At 35.8% G+C, this 20887-nt stretch overlaps 6 protein-coding genes across 6 annotated transcripts; all 6 read left to right on the forward strand.

The window, feature by feature from the left end:
• Positions 1-687: 687 nt before the first annotated feature.
• LOC124924789 lies at positions 688-1494 on the forward strand. The gene has a single exon (XM_047464780.1). It carries the CDS (start codon positions 688-690, stop codon positions 1492-1494), a length of 807 nt encoding a protein of 268 aa, XP_047320736.1.
• Positions 1495-2784: 1290 nt separating this feature from the next.
• Positions 2785-3585, forward strand: LOC124924790. Its single transcript, XM_047464782.1, has one exon. It carries the CDS (start codon positions 2785-2787, stop codon positions 3583-3585), a length of 801 nt encoding a protein of 266 aa, XP_047320738.1.
• Positions 3586-7830: 4245 nt separating this feature from the next.
• Positions 7831-8631, forward strand: LOC124924791. The gene has a single exon (XM_047464783.1). It carries the CDS (start codon positions 7831-7833, stop codon positions 8629-8631), a length of 801 nt encoding a protein of 266 aa, XP_047320739.1.
• A 3439-nt stretch (positions 8632-12070) lies between these two features.
• On the forward strand, positions 12071-12877 carry LOC124924792. The gene has a single exon (XM_047464784.1). The coding sequence runs from the start codon at positions 12071-12073 to the stop codon at positions 12875-12877; it is 807 nt and encodes a 268-aa protein (XP_047320740.1).
• Positions 12878-14106: 1229 nt separating this feature from the next.
• LOC124924793 lies at positions 14107-14900 on the forward strand. Its single transcript, XM_047464785.1, has 2 exons — positions 14107-14367; positions 14409-14900. The coding sequence occupies exons 1-2, from the start codon at positions 14107-14109 to the stop codon at positions 14898-14900; spliced, it is 753 nt and encodes a 250-aa protein (XP_047320741.1).
• Positions 14901-17212: 2312 nt separating this feature from the next.
• On the forward strand, positions 17213-18088 carry LOC124924794. Its single transcript, XM_047464786.1, has one exon. It carries the CDS (start codon positions 17213-17215, stop codon positions 18086-18088), a length of 876 nt encoding a protein of 291 aa, XP_047320742.1.
• Positions 18089-20887: the final 2799 nt, after the last annotated feature.

Genomic DNA, 20887 nt, shown 5'->3' on the forward strand with positions numbered 1-20887 from the left:
AATTAAATATCCTGAATTATTGATGATGCTCGTGCAACTACATTATTAGTATTTGCACATAACCACGATAAAGAGACCCTAGACATATTTTATAATTCAAAGTAACCAAACAAATTATGCAATGCCATAACCACATGCTTGTTCTTGGTGACTGTGCAGATGATGTCTAAGCATATGATAAAACGATTCCAATTGCTTTCAGATTCCTGCACATGATTATGAAAATAAAATATTGTGGTAGTTTTTAAAAATTGACCTATATTAGTATTGCAGCAGAGAACACGTTTCCAGAACCAGATGTGTGCAGATAAATGAGCATAAATGACAATCTTAAATAGAAATGTGAGTTGTCATATATCCCATGGGGGAGACAACAGAAGAGAATAGTAGTTGCATACCTTGTTTCATGTGAATTATTAGCACATGATCACGACAAACCCATTGTTAAGCTTAAGTTCATCTGACTTCTCAATAACCTGACTGGTAGGAGGGAAACACTGAACCAACATTGAAAACAAAGCCAGCAAATGCTATCTCATTCAGATCAAGATCAAGATCCCGATATTACCAGAATATGGAAAAGAGACTATAAATATGGAGCATATGCCAGAAGAAGAGATACCAAACTCACAAGCATCTTTTCAAGACAATCTTAGAAGTTGAACTAATCAATATCAGTTCATTAAAATGGCACCATCTTCTCCTTTCAGAATGAGAACTCGGCAGCATGCTCGCTCAATCAGCTTTCCATCAAGAACCTACCCACTCCTTCCTCAATTGGATGAAAAGCTTAACAGACTTAAGGAAAGTGGGGCAGCCTCTACTTCATTGTCTTCTCTAGGAGATAGGCTGAGCGGCCTTCAAGATCTGCATTTATCTGTTGATGACTTGTTAGATATGCCTCACATTCAACATTCATTGACAAATGTCCAAGAATCCAATAAGAAACTAGCAGATGATGTGCTGGATAAATATATCAAGGTCTTGGATGCCTGCACAGCCACCAAGGGAATTTTCTCTCAAGCCAAGTTCGATGTGCAAGAGCTTCTTTCATCTCTCCGAAGAAGGAAAGATGCAACTGATGCCTCTGGAAAGTATTTGGCCTCCAGAAAGAAGGACAAAAAGGCAATTCAAATGGCTTTAAAGGATCTCAAGAATGTCAAGATCTCGGAAGGAAACGATCAATTAGAAGCCATTGATTTATTCAACGGTGTCCAATCTGCCACAATTTCAGTTCTTGAATCATCATTGACTTACATTATGGGGACAAAGGCACGATCAAGTTTAATCTCGAAGCTAATCAACAAGGTGGGCACAAACAAAAATGAATTTGACCAAATAAATGAAGCTTTGGGAGTGCTGGATATTGAGAGCATCCAGAGACAGTTGGAAGAGATGGAACTCAAAATTCAAGATATTGAAGAAGGACTAGACTGCTTGTTCAAACACTTGATCAAGACTAGAGTTTTGCTACTCAACATGCTTAGCTACTAGGAGAGGATAACTCATCCCTCCATTCAATTTTGACACATTATAATTTGTTCATAGGTGTACAAATCAATAGCCTATACAATACAATACAATAATTTTACCGAACATACATCTTGTCTTTTGATTGATATCATTTAAGTTCTTATATAAGTTAGATTCTGGGAAACATAGAACTTTTTTTTAAAGGAGTTAATTTTCATTATTCCATAGTCGATGCAAACTCAACGAAACTTTGGTGAAAAAACGTGTAAAGCAAGTCATGATTTGCCATGAGTCATGAACATAGAACCAAATATACTAACTCAAAAGAAATCCAAAATCTTAATTTTTTAGGCCTAAGTTATACTAAGAACTTAAATCAACTTGGGTCTGTTACTATTGGTTTTCCCATAATTAACGGAAAACATATTAACCCTGTCCACATATATGATGCTGTGTAGAAAATCAATTATTTTTCATAAGCTCCATGGAAAACCTTATAAAGAGGTTTGAGTTTGTGGGGAAAATATAAAATTTTACATGAAATTCAGAAGAAAAACATTTGGATCCTACCAAAGAGAAAGAGTAATCATTTTGAATCCTACCAGCTTCACCTTCAACAATCACGTGAAGAGCTATTAATTGAAATTGACAATGAATGTTAACAAAAACAACAGAACCCGTTCTTTTGCATGAAATGCGGACATGTTGAAAATTTTAAAAACCACAAGGGGTTCTCTTCTTAAATATCCCACAAACAATATTAATAATAAACTTGATTCTTATCCAATTATATAATAAGTAGTTGCCAGCCTACTTAATGTTGATAATTAATACATTACAGACCCATTTGTGCACTTGCATCCTAACTAATTAATTAATGATATTTTCTTTTCATCAATTAGATATGTATATATATATATATTACCCCAGGGTCATATATGCACGCATGCATTCACAATTATAAAAATAGAAATGTGAGTTGGCATCTATCCCATAAGGGAGACAACAGAAGAGAATAGTAGTTATTTGTGAATTATCAACCCAGAAACATTATTACTTTATTAGTACTCGTGCATGTCAATGATCAGTAGGCTGAGTCATCTTATGACCGGTGGGAGGGAAACACTGAGCCAACATTGACAACAAAGCCAGCAAATGCTATCTCATTCAGATCAAGATCAAGATTGCGTTGTCACCAGAATATGAAAAATAGACTATAAATATAGAGCATATGCTAGAAGAAGAGATACCAAACTCACAAGCATCTCTTCAAGACAAACTTAGGGGTTGAACTCACCAATATCAGTGCAAATGGCACCATCTTCTCCAATCAGAATGAAGACTCAGCGACATGCTCGTTCTACCAGCTATCCATCAAGCACCCATCAGCTCCTTCCTCATTTCGATGAACACTTTAACAGACTCAAGGAAACAGAGTCCACATCTAATTCATTATCTTCTCTTGGAGATAGATTGAGTGGCCTTCTAGATCTGAATGTTTATGCATATGACATGATTCATATGCAATCATTGACATTGGTTCAAGAATCCAAAAAGAAACTAGCAGATGAGGTTTTGGATACATATATCAAGATCTTGGATGCATGCACAGCAACCAAGGACATTTTCTCACAGGCCAAGTACGATGTGCAAGAGCTTCTATCATCTCTCCGAAGAAGGAAAGATGCAACTGATGCATCTGGGAAGTATTTGTCTTCCAGAAGGAAGAATCAAAAGGCAATTCAAAAGGCTTTAAAGGGTCTCAAGAATGTCAAGATCTCCGAAAGAGCTGATCAATTGGAAGCCATTGGTTTATTCAACAGTGTCCAATCTGCCACAATTTCTGTACTCGAATCATTCTTGACTTATGTTATGGGGACAAAGGCACGCTCAAGCTTGATCTCAAAGCTAATCCACACCGAATGCAAGGGAACAAACAAAAATGAATTTGACCAAATAAATGAAGCTTTGGGAGTGCTGGATATTGAGAGCATCCAGTTACAGTTGGAAGAGATGGAATTCAAAATTCAAGAAATTGAAGAAGGACTAGACTGCTTGTTCAAACACTTGATCAAGACTAGAGTTTTGCTACTCAATATGCTTAGCTACTAGGAGAGGATATCACATCCCTCCATTCAATTTTGACACATTGATGTAGTTATAATCTGTTCATAGATGTACAAACCAATAGCCTATACAATACAATAATTTTACCGAACTTACATCTTGTCTTTTGATTGATATCATTTAGGTTCTTATATAAGTTGGATTTATGGGAAACAAATAACTTTTTTTTAAAGAAAAAAATAACTTTCGATATTCCATATTCAACGCAAGCTCGCCGAAACTACGGTGACAAAACCCTATATAAAACCTTTAAAGCAAGTCAGATGTTAACACATGAACATAGAACCAAATATACTATCTTAAAAGATTCTTATTCTTTTTTGAAGCATTGCTCAGGTTTGAAGATTAATAGAGAAAAGTCTGAACTTTTTTCATCGGTAACGTTTTAATACTGTCATTGGCCGACATTCTATGGTATCGCGGTTTCCCTCTCGGCGCCAAATCCAATTGCAAGGAGATTTGAAATATATTATCGAGAAAATGAGAATTGGATTGACTCTTTGGAAGAACAAATTTGTCTCTAAAGGAGGCAGGTTGGTCTTCATTGAGAACTCTCTCGTCACAATCCAACATTTAATCTTCCATATCTCTTTATCGGTGCCAGCAGAATAGACACAATCATTAGAAATTTCTCATTTGTAAATGGTGGTGGAGATTTCTCAACGACAATGCAAAACTCTAGAAAAAAATACAATTATCGTCAAATACGGACTTCGAGATAACGAATGAATGCCTCTCTCTAGGAGAAAATTTATGGGTAGAAACCTATGGAACCGTATCACTAAAAATGGGAGAAGTTTCACCCCTTCTCACTTTTACGATGGGTAATTATAAGAAAATCGAGTTTTGGGATCTTTGGCACCCAAGTGGAAAATTGTCGGACTCTTTCTGAGATCTTTTTGAGATCTTAGTAAAAAAAAAACTAAAGTAGCGAATTATTTCCGTCTCACATCTATTCAAATTTTTGGAGAATTTCTTTAAAATTTATATATATGATTTTTCATCGAAGAGGAGGGGATAGGGACTCTCCTCATAGATGCTCTTACCCATTTTCGATGGACCTGAAGATCGACGACAAGTTTTCTCTGACCAGCTCTCCCGATTTCAAAACTAGTTACATTTATCATTTGTCTTTTCAAAAGACTTCTTCCCGATTTTCTTGGAAAGATGTGAGAAAATCAAAATTTTCATCAAAAAATCTAATTTTTTTGTTGGAAACTATCAATGGAGGAGTCTTTACATCTAACAAACTGAAAAAGAAATAATTTTATCTTGATAGCAGATGCAACATTTGTTTGAAGAGTGAAAAATGCATTAATCATATTCTTCTTCATTATGACTTTGCTAAAAAGCATGTGGGTCTTCTACATAACTTCCTTCATTTTCAATTGGATACACTAACAAATGTCGCCAACTTCCGAGTCAAATGGATTGATTGGAGTTCTAGCAACAACATCGCGGACGATTGAAAACCAATTCTCCTCATCATTTGGCGGACGATCTGGGATGATATAGAAAAGTTTTAGAAGGGAAAAACTATAGGTACAATAGTCTCAAATGATTAATGTTACACGCGTTTGCTTCAATTCGAAAAAAGAGGCTTTGTACGGGAGAGAAATTTTCAATCTTATTTATTGTTTTGTTTTTTCTTTTTCAACACATTTGCCTTTAAACACATTTGTCGTCCTTTTCAAAAAAATGACATTTTTCAAAAAAAATATACTAACTCAAAACAAATCTAAAATTTTAATTTTTGAGGCCTAAATTCTCCTAAGAACTTAAATCAACTTGGGTCTGTTACAGTAGTGGTTTTCCCATACCTATCGGAAAAAATATTAACCCTGTCCAATGATGTTGGGTAGAAAATATTTTTTTTCATAAACTCCATGGAAAACCTAAAGAGGTTTGAGTTTGAGGGAAAATATAAAATTTGGTTCCTACCAAAGAGAAAGAGTAGTCATTTTGAATCCTATCAGCTTCACCTCAATCATGTGAAAAGCTATTAATTGAAATTTGGCAAGGACTGTTAACAAAAACAACATAAACTGCTCTTTTGCAAGAAATGGGGACATTGTTGAAAATTTTAAAAACCACGAGGGCTTCTCTTTCTTAAATATCCCACAAACAATAATAATGAAATTGATCCTCATCCAATTATATAATAAGTAGTTGACAGTCTACTTAATGGAGAAGGCCTGATAATTAATATATTACAGACCCATTTGTGCATTTGCATCCTAACTAATTAATTAATGATATTTCATTTTCATCAATTAGATCTGTATATATATATTACCCCGGGGTCATATATGCACGCATACATTCACAATTATAAAAATAGAAATGTGAGTTGTCATCTATCCCATGAGGGAGACAACAGAAGAGAATAGTAGTTACTTGTGAATTATCAACCCAGAAACATTATTAGCACATTATTACTTTCCTCTGACTTCTCAATACTAGTGCATGTCAATGATCAGTTGGCTGAGTCATCTTGACCGGTGGGAGGGAAACACTGTGCCAACATTGACAACAAAGCCAGCACATGCTATATATCTGATTCATATCAGAATCAAGATCGCGTTATCCCCAGAATTTGAAACATGAAGTATATACTATGGAGTATTTGTCTGAAGAAGAAGACATACCGCACTCAGAAGCATCTTGTCAAAACAAACCTGGGAGTTGAACCCATATATAACTGGGAAAATGGCAACATCTTCTCCCGTCAGAATGAAAACTTGGCAGCATGTTCTCCCTCAGCTTTATATCAAGAAAACACCCGCTCTTTACTCAGTTCAATGAGCACCTTAGCAGACTCAAGGAAACTGAGGTCACATCTAGCTCATGGCTTTCTCTTGGAGATAAGCTGAGCAATCTTCGTTTCTCTTGATGATTTGGTACATATGTGAGGAGCCTCACATTCAACAATCATTGATATTCATCAAAGAATCCAATAAGAAACTAGTAGATGATATGCTGGATACATATATCAAGATGTAAGATGTTGGATGCATGCACAGACCAAGTACAATGTGCAAGAGCGCCTTTCGTCCCTCCGAAGTAGGAAAGAAGCAACGGATGCATCTGGGAAGTATTTGGCCTCCAGAATGAAGGACAAAAGGCAATCAAAAAGCTTCAAAGGGTCTCAAGAATGTAAAGATCTCAGAAGGAGTTGATCAATAAGAAGCCATTTTTTTTATTCAATAGTGTCCAATCTGCCACAGTTTTTGTTCTTGAATCATCCTTGACTTATATTATGGGGACAAGGGCACACTCAAACTTGGTCTCGAGGCTAATACGCAACGACTGCAAGGACACAAACAAACAAAAAATGACCAAATAAATGAAGCTTTGGTAGTGCTGGATATTAAGAGGATCCAGAGACGGTTGTAGAAGGACTAGAGTCTAGACTTCTTGTTCAAACTCTTGATCAAGACTAGAGTTTTGCTCCTCAACATGCTTAACTACTAGGAGAGGATATAACACCCCTCTATCTTCAGTTATGACACATTGATGTAGTTAAAATCAGATTGTAGGCGTACAAATAAATAGCTTATGCGGCACTGAGATTTATGCATTGAAATTATCCTTTGCAGAATCAGCTCCCGACCCTTATTCTATCAACTCCCTACATAATACTACTTGGCATCTAATTTCAAATTCTTATTAAACAGAACCTGATAAAAGGATAACGTGACTACTCTTAGATCCAACACTCCACATAAAACTATGTGTGGCAATGTGCATGTTGTCGTATCCTCAGCAAGCATCAATAGCATAAAACATGTTGGAATAGCCATGTGTAGAAAGGCCAGCATAAATAACATTTTAAATTAGTACAGTGAGAAAGAAATAGAAGTCATCAATCCCACGGGGGAGACAACTGAACACAATAGTAGATATATAGCTTGATTCATGTGAATTATCAATGGGCAGAAACATTATTAGCACATGATCCCGACAGACGATTGTTTAATTTACTTTCATCGGATTTCTCAATATCCGATCATGTTAATTATCATTTGGCTGAGTCATCTTATGACAGGGTGGGAGGGAAACATTGATCCAACAATGCCAGCAAATGCTGAACTTATTTAATTCAGGATCAAGTTTCGCCAGAAAAGTAAAAGGAGACTATAAATATGGAGCATATGCAAGAGGAATACCAAACTCAGAAACAACTCTTCAAAACAAACGTGAGAGTTGAATCTATCAATAACTTTGCAAATGGCACCATCTTCCCCCATCAGAATGAACACGCGTCGACATGCTCGTTCTATCAGCTTTCCATCAAGAACTCACCCGATCCTTCCTCAGTTCAATGAACCCCTTAACAGACTCAAGGAAACGGAGTCCACATCTAATTCACTATCTTCACTTGGAGATAGATTGAGTGGCCTTCAAGATCTGTATGTTTATGCCAATGACTTGATACATATGCAATCCTTGACATTGGTCCAAGAATCCAATAAGAAACTAGCAGATGAGGTGTTGGATACATATATCAAGATCTTGGATGCATGCACAGCAACCAAGGATATTTACTCACAGGCCAAGTACGATGTGCAAGAGCTTCTATCATCTCTCCGAAGAAGGAAAGATGCAAATGATGCATCTGGGAAGTATTTGGCTTCCAGAAGGAAGGACAAAAAGGCAATTCAAAAGGCTTTAAAGGGTCTCAAGAATGTCAAGATCTCCGAAAGAGCTGATCAATTGGAAACCATTGGTTTATTCAACAGTGTCCAATCTTCCACAGTTTCTGTTCTTGAATCATCCTTGACTTATGTTATGGGGACAAAGGCACGCTCAAGCTTAATCTCGAAGCTAATCCACACCGAATGCAAGGGAACAAACAAAAATGAATTTGATCAAATAAATGAAGCTTTGGGAGTGCTGGATATTGAGAGCATCCAGTTACAGTTGGAAGATATGGAATTCAAAATTCAAGATATTGAAGAAGGACTAAACTGCTTGTTCAAACATTTGATCAAGACTAGAGTTTTGCTACTCAACATGCTTAGCTACTAGGAGATGATATCACATCCCTCCATACAATTTTGACACATTAATGTAGTTATAATCTGTTCATAGGTGTACATACCAAAATCCTATACAGTAAAGTACAAATTACAAATGATTACAACATTTCTACCAAAATACATTTGTCTTTTCCTGATATCATTTCTCTTTCTATATAAGCCATGTAGGTAAAATTGCATAATTTATCCCAATCTTTTGTTGGACCTAATCTCTACATAATATAAGATATAGCATCTAATTAACATCCTTTTCTTGTGGCATTGGATGCAAAGCCATCATAGTTAAATCTGCTATAACATTTTTTTCTCCAAAAAAAACAAATTTTCACAAACACTACAAATAATGAGCTTGGTCTTGATTGGTGTGCCAACCAAAAGTCACACTTGATAATACACACACAAAAAGGAGCAGTTGACATTAAACAACTTCTAATTTTATTGAAACGACTCAAATACATAATTTGAATGATTTGGATGATTTCTTGTCCAATAAAATAAGATCGAAAAATTAGTGAGAATTAATTATTAGAGTCTACTCTCTATCTCTAATTGCATCATTTAAGGAATACAGGTCGAACAAATTCCAACTGTCTAAAAGTAAGGGTTTTCTCTCTACATTGGCAGATGGAGGGTATACAAGGAGGAGAAATCTTTAAAGGTCAACTTCTCTCTATCTTTTTCCTTCTTCCTTCATTGTATTTACCTAGCAGTTAGGGTTTATCTCGCCTCTATTAATTCATTTGTTCTCTTATCTTTTCTTCGTTCTAAATTTTAGTTATCTTGTTAATATAATTTTAAAATATATACTTAATTCTAGTTTAAGGTATATCAGTTTCACTTATGAGAATTTAAATTGTTTATTGACAAGGAAAAATTGGTGGGAGAAGTCCTTAAGCAGGACCAACATGACACATAGTCTCAATATCCGTGCATGTTTATGATCTTATGACATGGTGGGAGGGAAACATTGAGCCAACAAAGACAGAAAATACTATCTCATTCAGATCAAGTTCAAGTTGTCACTATAATATGGTGAAAGCATCTAGATCTTTTAATCCCAAGCAATCCTTCCATTTCGTAAGGTGTGTTAGTTTGAAAGACAAATAAAGAATTGTTGATAAAGATCTTCCTCTCACCTTTTGACAAACCATGGAGAGGTTAAGATATCTTCTTGGAAGATTCCCCACATTTAAAGCCCAATTTCGTAGCCAATCTATGCTAGTTATAAGGCTTTTCGATGAGAAATATCTCAGACTTCTCTCGAAAACAATTTAAGAACCAACAAAGACAGAAAATATTATCTCATTCAGAACAAGTTCACTTTGTCACCAGAGTATTAAAATAGACTATAATATGGTTAAAGCAACTACATCTTTTAATCCCAAGCCAGCCATTTTCTTTTACTCATCTTCACATCCTTCCATTTCGTAAGGTGAGTTAGTTTGGAAGACCCAATCCTATATAGATAGAAGATAAATAAAGAATTGTTGATGAAGATCGTCCTCTCACCTTTGGACAAAACTTGCAGTTTCCACAAGGCATTACTAGTCTTCATCTTTTCATGAACTCCAAACCATGGAGAGGCTAAGATATCTTCTTGGTAGATTCCCCCCACTTTAAAGCCCAATTTCGTAGCCAATCTATGCTAGTTATAAGGCTTTTCGATGAGAAATATCTCAGACTTCTCTCGAAAACTTTCAATCCTAATGGTGCCTAAAAAAGGATCATATTCCTCTTAATTGTACTTTCAGCTTTTGAATAAGCAAGTTCAACACCACCTTCAAATTCATAGTAGTAAATAGGGACAAATGATCCCGATTCTAAGAGCTCTTGAAGAAACCATGCACAGCCATAACGAAGAATAGAAAATCCCTGTTTACGTGAGCATGAGACTTTTACAATAACAATCTTATAAAATGGTATCATGTATCGATCATTTTCTTTACAACGTCCACACATTCGTCAGAAATAAGAACTGCATCCACAATCTGACGCTCTTTCACAAAGGTGAACTGATAATCCGATTCGACTACACTTGCCAATAATCTTATACCCTGAATTGTTTCAAATCATTAGCCAAGGACACTTGAACATGACAGAAGTTGAATTCCAAGTTTTTTTCTGACAGTGATCAAAGTCATTCATAACTTCAACTTTGATGAAGGGACAGGATAAGCCAATTGTTCCAGGTTCTTTGTCTGGGGAGCAATCTAATACAACATTTCAAATTCCAAACACCAAAGGCTCTACCAGCATGATACTTAATAAGTCACTTGGAGGATAGGCCTCCAATTCAAAAGAAGAAGTTCATGATAATTTGTAATAAGAAGATAAGAACAGAGCAACTCAATTACCGTCGGTTTGCCTCACTTTGTCAAGAGCGTGTGGCCGATTTTCACAAGGTCTATAACTGTTCCATCCTCTGGGTGCAAATAGCTATTTATCCACTGCAAGAGAGAAAAACACCAGATCTGAAGTTACGTGAATAAAAAGGAAACATTTAAAAAACTTAGATCTATGAACTGTATATTTCTTTTCCTGTCAGAGATGGAAAACATGTTGTTTCGTAATTATCAAAAAAAAACCATGCAGAATGCATACAGATTTCATTATAACAATTAATGTAGACCAGACAGACAGTGAGAGGGAAACATAATATATTCCTCGTGGGGGAGACAACTCTGATGGAGAAAAATAATTAAATATCTTGAATTATTGATGATGCTTGTGAAACAATTTTATTAGTATTTGCACATAACCACAATGAAGAGACCCTTAATTAATAATTAGTTCCTCTGATAGCCGGGCATGCATGAATCTAGGATCAGTAACATATTTTATAATTCAAAGTAACCAAACACATTTTTCAATGCCATAACCACATGCTTGTTCTTGGTGAGTGTGCAGATGATGTCTAACCATATGATAAAACGATTCCAATTGCATTCAGATTCCTGCACATGATTATGAAAATAAAATATTGTGGTAGTTTTAAATAAATGACCTATATTAGTATTGCAGCAGAGAACACGTTTGCAGAACCAGCCGTGTGCAGATAAATGAGCATAAATAACAATCTTAATAGAAATGTGAGTTGTCATCTATCCCATGGGGGAGACAACAGAAGAGAATAGTAGTTGCATACCTTGTTTCATGTGAATTATTAGCACATGATCACAACAAACCCATTGTTAAGTTTAAGTTCATCAGACTTCTCAATAACCTGACTGGTGGGAAGGAAACACTGAGCCAACATTGAAAACAAAGCCAGCAAATGCTATCTCATTCAGATCAAGATCACGTTATCACCAGAATATGGAAAAGAGACTATAAATATGGAGCATATGCCAGAAGAAGAGATACCAAACTCACAAGCATCTTTTCAAGACAAACTTAGAAGTTGAACTAATCAATATCAGTTCATTAAAATGGCACCATCTTCTCCTTTCAGAATGAGAACTCGGCAGCATGCTCGCTCAATCAGCTTTCCATCAAGAACCTACCCACTCCTTCCTCAATTGGATGAACAGCTTAACAGACTTAAGGAAACTGGGGCAGCCTCTACTTCATTGTCTTCTCTAGGAGATAGGCTGAGCGGCCTTCAAGATCTGCATTTATCTGTTGATGACTTGTTACATATGCCTCACATTCAACATTCATTGACAACTGTCGACGAATCCAATAAGAAACTAGCAGATGATGTGCTGGATAAATATATCAAGGTCTTGGATGCCTGCACAGCCACCAAGGGAATTTTCTCCCAGGCCAAGTTCGATGTGCAAGAGCTTCTTTCATCTCTCCGAAGAAGGAAAGATGCAACTGATGCCTCTGGAAAGTATTTGGCCTCCAGAAAGAAGGACAAAAAGGCCATTCAAATGGCTTTAAAGGATATCAAGAATGTCAAGATCTCGGAAGCAAACGATCAATTAGAAGCCACTGCTTTATTCAACAGTGTCCAATCCGCCACAGTTTCAGTTCTTGAATCATCCTTGACTTACGTTATGGGGACAAAGGCACGTTCAAGTTTAATCTCGAAGTTAATCCACAAGGAGGGCACAAACAAAAATGAATTTGACCAAATAAATGAAGCTTTGGGAGTACTGGATATTGAGAGCATCCAGAGACAGTTGGAAGAGATGGAACTCAAAATTCAAGATATTGAAGAAGGACTAGACTGCTTGTTCAAACACTTGATCAAGACTAGAGTTTTGCTACTCAACATGCTTAGCTACTAGGAGAGGATATCACATCCCTCCATTCAATTTTGACACATTGATGTAATTATAATCTGTTCATAGGTGTATAAATCAATAGCATATACAATACAATAATTTATCGACCATACATCTTGTCATTTTATTCATATCATTTAAGTTTTTATATAAGTTAGATTCTGGGAAATAAAGAACTTTTTTTTAAAGGAGGAGTCAATTTTCATTATTCCATCCATAGTCGACACAAGCTCAACGAAACTTTGGTGAAAACCCCTATAAAAAAAAACGTTTAAAGCAAGTCATGATTTTCCATGAGTTAACACATGAACATATAACCGAATATACTAACTCAAAAGAAATCCAAAAAACTTAATTTTTTAGACCTAAGTTATCGTAAGAACTTAAATCAACTTGGGTCTGTTAAAATTTTGGTTTTGCCATACCTAACTGAAGACATATAAGGGAACCTCAATTTTTTTTCATAAGCTCCATGGAAAACTTAATGAGGTTTGAGTTTGAGGGAAAATAAAAAAATTTACATGAGAAAAAGATTTGGATCCTACCAAAGAGAAAGAGTAGTCATTTTGAGTCCTACCAGCTTCACCTGCAACAATCACGTGAATGTTAACAAAAAACAACAGAAACTGTTCTTTTGCATGAAATGGGGACATTGTTGAAAATTTTAAAAACCACGAGGGCTTCTTCTTAAATATTCCACAAACAATAATAATGAAATTGATCCTCATCCAATTATATAATAAGTAGTTGCCCGCCTACTTAATAGAGGACAGATAATTAATATATGTCAGACCCATTTGTGCACTTGCATCCTAACCAATTAATTAATGATATTTTCTTTTCATCAATTATATTTATATTACCCCCGGGGTCATATATGCACGCATGCATTCACAATTATAAAAATAGAAATATGAGTTGTCATCTATCCCACGAGGGAGACAACAGAAGAGAATAGTAGTTACTTGTGAATAATCAGCCCAGAAACCTTATTAGCACATTATTACTCGTGTATGTCAATGATCAGTTGGCTGAGTCATCTTAACCGGTGGGAGGGAAACACTGAGCCAACATTGACATCAAAGCCAGCAAATGCTATATATCTGATTCAGATCAAGATCGAGATCTTATTGTCACCAGAATATGGAGCATATGCCAGAAGAAGAGATGCCAAACTCTCAAGCATCTCTTCAAGACAAACTTAGGGGTTGAACTCATCAATATCAGTGCAAATGACACCATCTTCTCAAATCAGAATCAAGACTAGTCGACATGCTCGTTCTATCAGCTTTCCATCAAGAACCCATCAGCTCATTCCTCAGTTCGATGAACACTTTAACAGACTCAAGGAAATGGAGTCCACATCTAGTTCATTACCTTCTCTGGGAGATAGGTTGAGTGGCCTTCAAGATCTGTATGTTTATGCATATGACATGATACATATGCAATCCTTGACATTGGTTCAAGAATCCAATAAGAAACTAGCAGATGAGGTGTTGGATACATAATATTGAGATCTTGGATGCATGCACAGCAACCAAGGACATTTTCTCACAGGCCAAGTGCGATGTGCAAGAGCTTCTATCATCTCTCCAAAGAAGTAACTGTTGCATCTGGGAAGTATTTGGCTTCCAGAAGGAAGGACAAAAAGGCAATTCAAAAGGCTTTACAGGGTCTCACGAATGTCAAGATCTCCAAAAGAGCTGATCAATTGGAAGCCATTGGTTTATTCAACAGTGTCCAATCTCCCACAATTTCTGTACTTGAATCATCCTTGACTTATGTTATGGGGACAAGGGCACGCTCAAGCTTGGTCTCGAAGCTAATCCGCAACGAAAGCAAGGACACAAACAAAAATAAATTTGACCAAATAAATGATGCTTTGGGAGTGCTGGATATTGAGAGCATCCAGAGACTTTTGGAAGAGATGGAATTCAAAATTCAAGATATTGAAGAAGGACTAGACTACTTGTTCAAACACTTGATCAAGACAAGAGTTTTGCTCCTTAATATGCTTAGCTACTAGGAGAGGATATCACATTCCTCCATCTTCAGTTTTGACACATTGATGTAGTTATAATTTGTAGGTGTACAAACCAACAGCCAAACGGCATAAGATTTATACATTACAATTATCCTTTGCAGCTCTTAATAGATCTCTTCTTGTTTCTCAATCTTTGGAGAATGCAGCGTTGTATTATTGTAAGTTCTCCGTTCCAAACATTTCATGTCATGGCCTATTCTAATGGGGTGAAGATGTCAAGCCCACAAGGTACAATCTCTAGAAGTTTCTGGATTTTTGTATGCTTTTTCATTTTGTGGAACTCTCTAGAATTCTCTAGGAGTTTCTTGTTCCAGGTAGGTTGTGGAATTCTCTAGAATTCTCTAAGAGTTCTTTGTTTTTGGTAAGGTCATGGAACTCTCTAGAGTTCTCTAGAAGTTTCTGAAGTATGTAGATAGGAAAACTCTCTATAATTCTCTAGGAGTTCTTAAGAGTAGGTAGTACTCGAATTCTCTAGAAGTCTTTAGAAATTCATGGGTCTAGGTTAGGTAATAGAAGAATCTAGAAAACCCTAGGTCAAGGAGGATCTAGAATGATCTCTCTACTTGTATATAAACAAGTCTTGGCCATAAACCAAGCACCTCACAATCTTGTACCTCACACTTGTAATAAACAAGATATTCTCCAAGCTCTTTCTCTCTCAAAGTGTTCCATCTTCTTGAATATTTTAAGAGGCTGACTAGCTAGTATTGTGGCAATCTAGAGAAGAAAATATTCGGTGACCCCGTGACAATAAACAGTAAATAGAATAATTTTACCAAACATACTTCTCTGTCTTTTAATGATACTATCTAAGTTCTTCTATAAGTATAACCCATCAAGGTAGCTCAAGTGACAATGGAATTACATAAGAGATCAAAACTATGCTCAAGAAAATAAATCTAAATGTGAGGGAAAAACACAAGAACTCCAAAGTGGTACCATGCTCTCGCAAGAGAGGAAAAGCATATCACAACATTAAGAGAGCTAAAATCAACAATGGTTTGTTCTTATGGTTTGGCTTGATTGGGTTTATATTTCTATTTTTCTGTAGGTTTTTTTGGTAGTTTCATCTAGTTGAAGTCGTGACAACTTATATCATGACTTGAACTATATAGGGTTTTCATGGAACCTTTTCAAAAACAAATTGTATCAGACCACGTGCTCAATGATTATGATTATAGTAAGAAGGCAATAATAGGAAAAAATAACCTTTTGATTTTTCACGTAAAAGAAAATGGTTTTCTCCTTTAATTTTCCCGAATTAGCAAAAGAAGTTGATTTTCCCATACCTAACTGAAAACAGATTAGCCCCATATGATGTTGCTAGGTTGGAACGGTTCCTTAAGTAAAGGTTGGACCGGCATAGCAACTTGTGAACAAAACACGTGGGAAATATTATAACATTAACTATCAACGATAGGACAAAACCTATCATTATGTTATTGCAAAAAGGAGCAGCACCATTTGTACCATTGTTAAAAAATTCTTAGTTCAAGACACATTTTCTAGTAGTGTTGGCAACATTGTAAAAAACATTCCATTAGATAGGAGGAAATCATTTTTTCTTCTTAAGTTTCATGGTAAAAAACTAAAGTGGTTTGAGTTTGAGGAAAAATATTAAATTTTAAATGTTCAGGAGAATGAATACCAAATTTCCCAAAGAGGAGTAGTAATTTTGAATCCTACCAGCTTCACCTGCAACAATCATGTAAATAGCTATTAATTGAACTTTGACAATGAATGTTAAGAAAAACACCAAAAGCTGTTCTTTTCCATGATGAAAATTTAAAAAAACACTAGGGCTACTTCTTAAATATCTCAAATTGTCCAGATGAAAGTCTTAGGAAGTGGAAAAACAACAATGCAACAATTTAATGAAAAACGTAGTTGCCAGCCAGCTTAATGGAGAATAGCGGATACAATATGTCAGTTCCATTTGTGCACTTCCATCCTAACTAATTAAATATTTTTTTTTAAATCATTAATTAGATCTACAAAAAAAAATATATATATATATATATTATATATATAATATATAGATATATATGCACGATTGCATTGACAATTATCAAAATAGACAGGACAGGATGCATGGAGATGCACGCTTGCATGGCAATTATCAATATAGACCAGACAGAGTGAGGAATCATAACATGTAGGAAAGAGAGAGAGAGAGAGAGAGAATCAAATACCTGGAGACACTGCACAAACATCGCCAGAGAGTCCAGCACATACTGTCACATTAGCATCTATACCACTTTTCATTTGAAATATTGAGAGAATGGGCTATAAATATGGAGAATATGAGAGAGGAAGAGGAACCCAACTCAGAAGTAGCATTCTATTACCCCAAAAGTATTCTGAAAATGACGCCATCTTCTTCTTTCAAATTGAAATCTCGCCGGCATGCTCGTTCCATCAGCTTCCCATCCAGACCGCAACCAGTCTTTCATCACTTGGAAGAACAACTGAACAGACTCAGTGACAGTGAGACATACTCTACCTCATTGTCTTTCCTTGGGGATAGGCTAAGTTTCCTGCAAGATCTGTACGTGTCTGTTGATGACTTGATCCAGATGCCCCACATTCAACAATCATTAACATCGGTCCAAGCATCCAAAGGGACACTAACCGATGATTCATATATCAAGATCTTGGATGCTTGCACAGTCACCAAAGACATCTTCTCACAGGCAAAGCATGATGTGCAAGAGCTTCTTTCATCTCTCCGAAGAAAGAAAGATGCAACTGATGCATCTGGGACGTTTTTGGCTTCCAGAAAGAAGGCCAAAAAGACAATCCAAAAGGCTTTAAAGGATATCAAGAATATCAAGATCTCTGAAAGAGCGGACCAATTAGAAGCTATTTGTTTATTGAATAATGTTCAATCTGTCACAGTTTGTGTGCTTGAATCATCCTTGTCTTATGTTATGGGGACAAAGGCGCATTCAAGCTTCGTCTCTAAGCTTATCCATAACAAATGCAAGGAAGCAAGCCAAAATGAATTCGATCAGATGAATGAAGCTTTGATTGTGCCAGACATTGAGATCATCCAGAGACAGTTGGAAAAGATGCAATTGAAAATTCAAGATATTGAAGAAGGCTTAAACTGCTTGTTCAAACATTTGATCAAGACAAGAGTTTCTCTCCTCAACATGCTTAGTTACTAAGACAAAAAACTATGACCTTCAGTTTTGACCCATCAATGTAATTATAAGCTTCTCATAGGTGTACATAACAAAATCATATACACATTCCAATGTTTCCTTTCAAGACATGGAATTATAAATGAATACAACATTTAGAAGATATACATCATATTTGTCTTTTGTTGATACCAATCTCATTTTCCTTTCTGGTGATGAATGCAATGTCAACATGTTTAAATCTCAAAAGCATAAAACAATAAAGTAAGATGAACTTCACTTGACTCTTGACCCTCAGGATCAGGTGAATTAGTGAAATGATTTTGCCCTTTCAAAAATAAAGTAAGATGAACTAGATCTAACTTTACGCGACTTCCAGACTACAAGAAGATACAAACAATGACATGATCTGCACATTAATGATAATAAGCATGTTAACAAGATTCCAGTTGCCCCCAAAGATGCTATATGAAATTTATATTGCTTGTCCCATGTAAGAAATTGGCAACATTTGAAGGAGATAAAATTAGGACATAGACAGACTAGCAAATCTGGATATTGTAGTCACTCACTTAAAATAATGAATAACTGGCATTTGGGGATCATCAATAAATATATCTGTGTTGGACATAATAGATAATCTCCATCAGCTTGCCATCAAGAACCCATCAGTTCCTTCCTCAGTTTGATGAACGCCTAAACGAACTCAAGGAAATTGAGGCCACATCTTATTCATTATCTTCTCTTGGAGATAGACTGAGTAGCGCGCATTTACATATTTCTGTTGATGACTGATACATATGCCTCACATTCAAGAATCATTGACATTCATATATCAAGATCTAATATGAAACTAGAAGATGATATCCTGGATACATATATCAAGATCTTGGATTCATTCAGAGCGACCAAGGACATATTTTCATGTGCAATAAAAATGAAATATGAAACTGATGCATCTGGAAAGTATTTGGACAAAAAGGCAATTCAAGCATAAGATCGGTAATACAAGGAACAATGTACAAGAGATTGATCACGATAATGCCGAGAAAAATCACCTCAAGACTTCCGGCGGCAAGATCGGCCGCCGCCGTTATGGCTATAATTCACGGTCTTCTCCATTTCCTTAAAAAGGTGCCGTTTGCGCGCCATTGTATTAGAGGTGATTTTATAGATCCTACTATTTTGAAACTTTTATTAATTGGTTTAAATAAAAAAAAAATGTTAATAAATTTAGAAAAATGATAAACTCAATAAACGAAAGTGAGACCAAGAATCCTGAGTAGCCTATCACGTGGGTAAATGAGAGAAAAAAAAAAAATATATATATTCGGGTATAAAACTTCTCCGGCTTCATTTATTTCGATCTCTGAAAACTCTCCGACAAAAATTGTTTTTACAGATCTAGTTATTTAGTTTTTACAGATCTAGTTATTTAGGGTTTAGGGAACCCCAGCCCATGGTATCGAATTTACAGATCTAGTTATTTAGTTTTTACAGATCTAATTATTTAAAGTTTAGGGATTTATTTCAGTTCGTTTTTATACGATAACGAATTGTTTTATCTTTCAGGAAACCAACACTAAAGCACCGAACCTGAACAAATCCCCCTATTGAACCCGAAAGGTACCCGATTGTGTATAAAAAATGTACATTTCAATTTTAGTATATTTCTATTTCCCAAAATGTTCCGAAACCATCATTTCGGGACTAGAAAATAGAATTTCGGGGAGAAATTTCCCAAAATATCTCGAAATGGTGGTTTCAGGACCTAAAATGGTGGATTTAAGGACCCGAAATTGTGGGTTTAGAGACCCAAAATTTCCTAAAATGTCCCGAAAGGATAGTTTCGGAACCCAAAATGGTGGGTTTAAAGACCGAAAAGGTGGTTTCAGGACCTGAAAGGGTCGTTTCAGGACTCGAAATGGGGGTTTTGGGACGTATTTATTACAATTACACTTATTTTTTACAGTGAAATTCAGTGTTAGAATGACATTTTCCTTCGAAGAACAACTTTTTCAATTCTACTCATCATATGTCCACTTAACTGGATTCGACATTACCAAGTTAGCAAGCAAAAATGTAGGTGGTAAGAGGAAATACTTCAGCATTGGTTGTGCCAAGAGTTTTATGAAAGAATCGAAGGCCAAAAAAAAGTTTCATCAGCCTAGACTAATAACGAAGACAAATTGTAAAGAAAAGATTAATGTTGTTGTTCGGAATGAAGGAGAATATGTGATACCAAGTATTTATCTTGAGCACACAACCATACATTAAGCCCCTAAGAGAATACGTCATTTTAGATCCTACAAAATAATAGACGGAAATGTAAAGAGAAAATTGGATACAAACGATGAAGCTGAAATAATTGTGGCCAAAATATTTCAATCCCTTGTAATGAAAGTTGGAGGGTATGAAAACATGTCTTTCGATAAGAGAACATGTAGAAAATACGTTACAGAAACACGAAGGTGGAAGTTAAGGAGTGGGGATGTTGAAGCACTCACTAATTATTTTTTAAGAATGCAAATCAGGAACTCAAACTTCTTTTACCTTATTAATTTGGACGAGGAATCCCGAATTAAAAACGTGTTTTGGGCAGATGGTAGGTGCAGGGCTGCCTTTAAAGATTTTCACGATGTTATCTCTTTCGATACAACCTATTTGACAAATCGCTATGACATTTATTTCGCTCTATTTGTTGGGGTTAATCATCATGGTCAATCCATTTTACTTGGATGTGGCTTATTGTCAAGTGAAGATTCAAATTATTTCACTTGGTTGGAATGTATGGATGATCGACCTCCAAATGCCATAATCACA

This window comes from Impatiens glandulifera, chromosome 2, assembly GCF_907164915.1.
Source record: "Impatiens glandulifera chromosome 2, dImpGla2.1, whole genome shotgun sequence".
NCBI classification, from domain to species: Eukaryota; Viridiplantae; Streptophyta; class Magnoliopsida; order Ericales; family Balsaminaceae; genus Impatiens; species Impatiens glandulifera.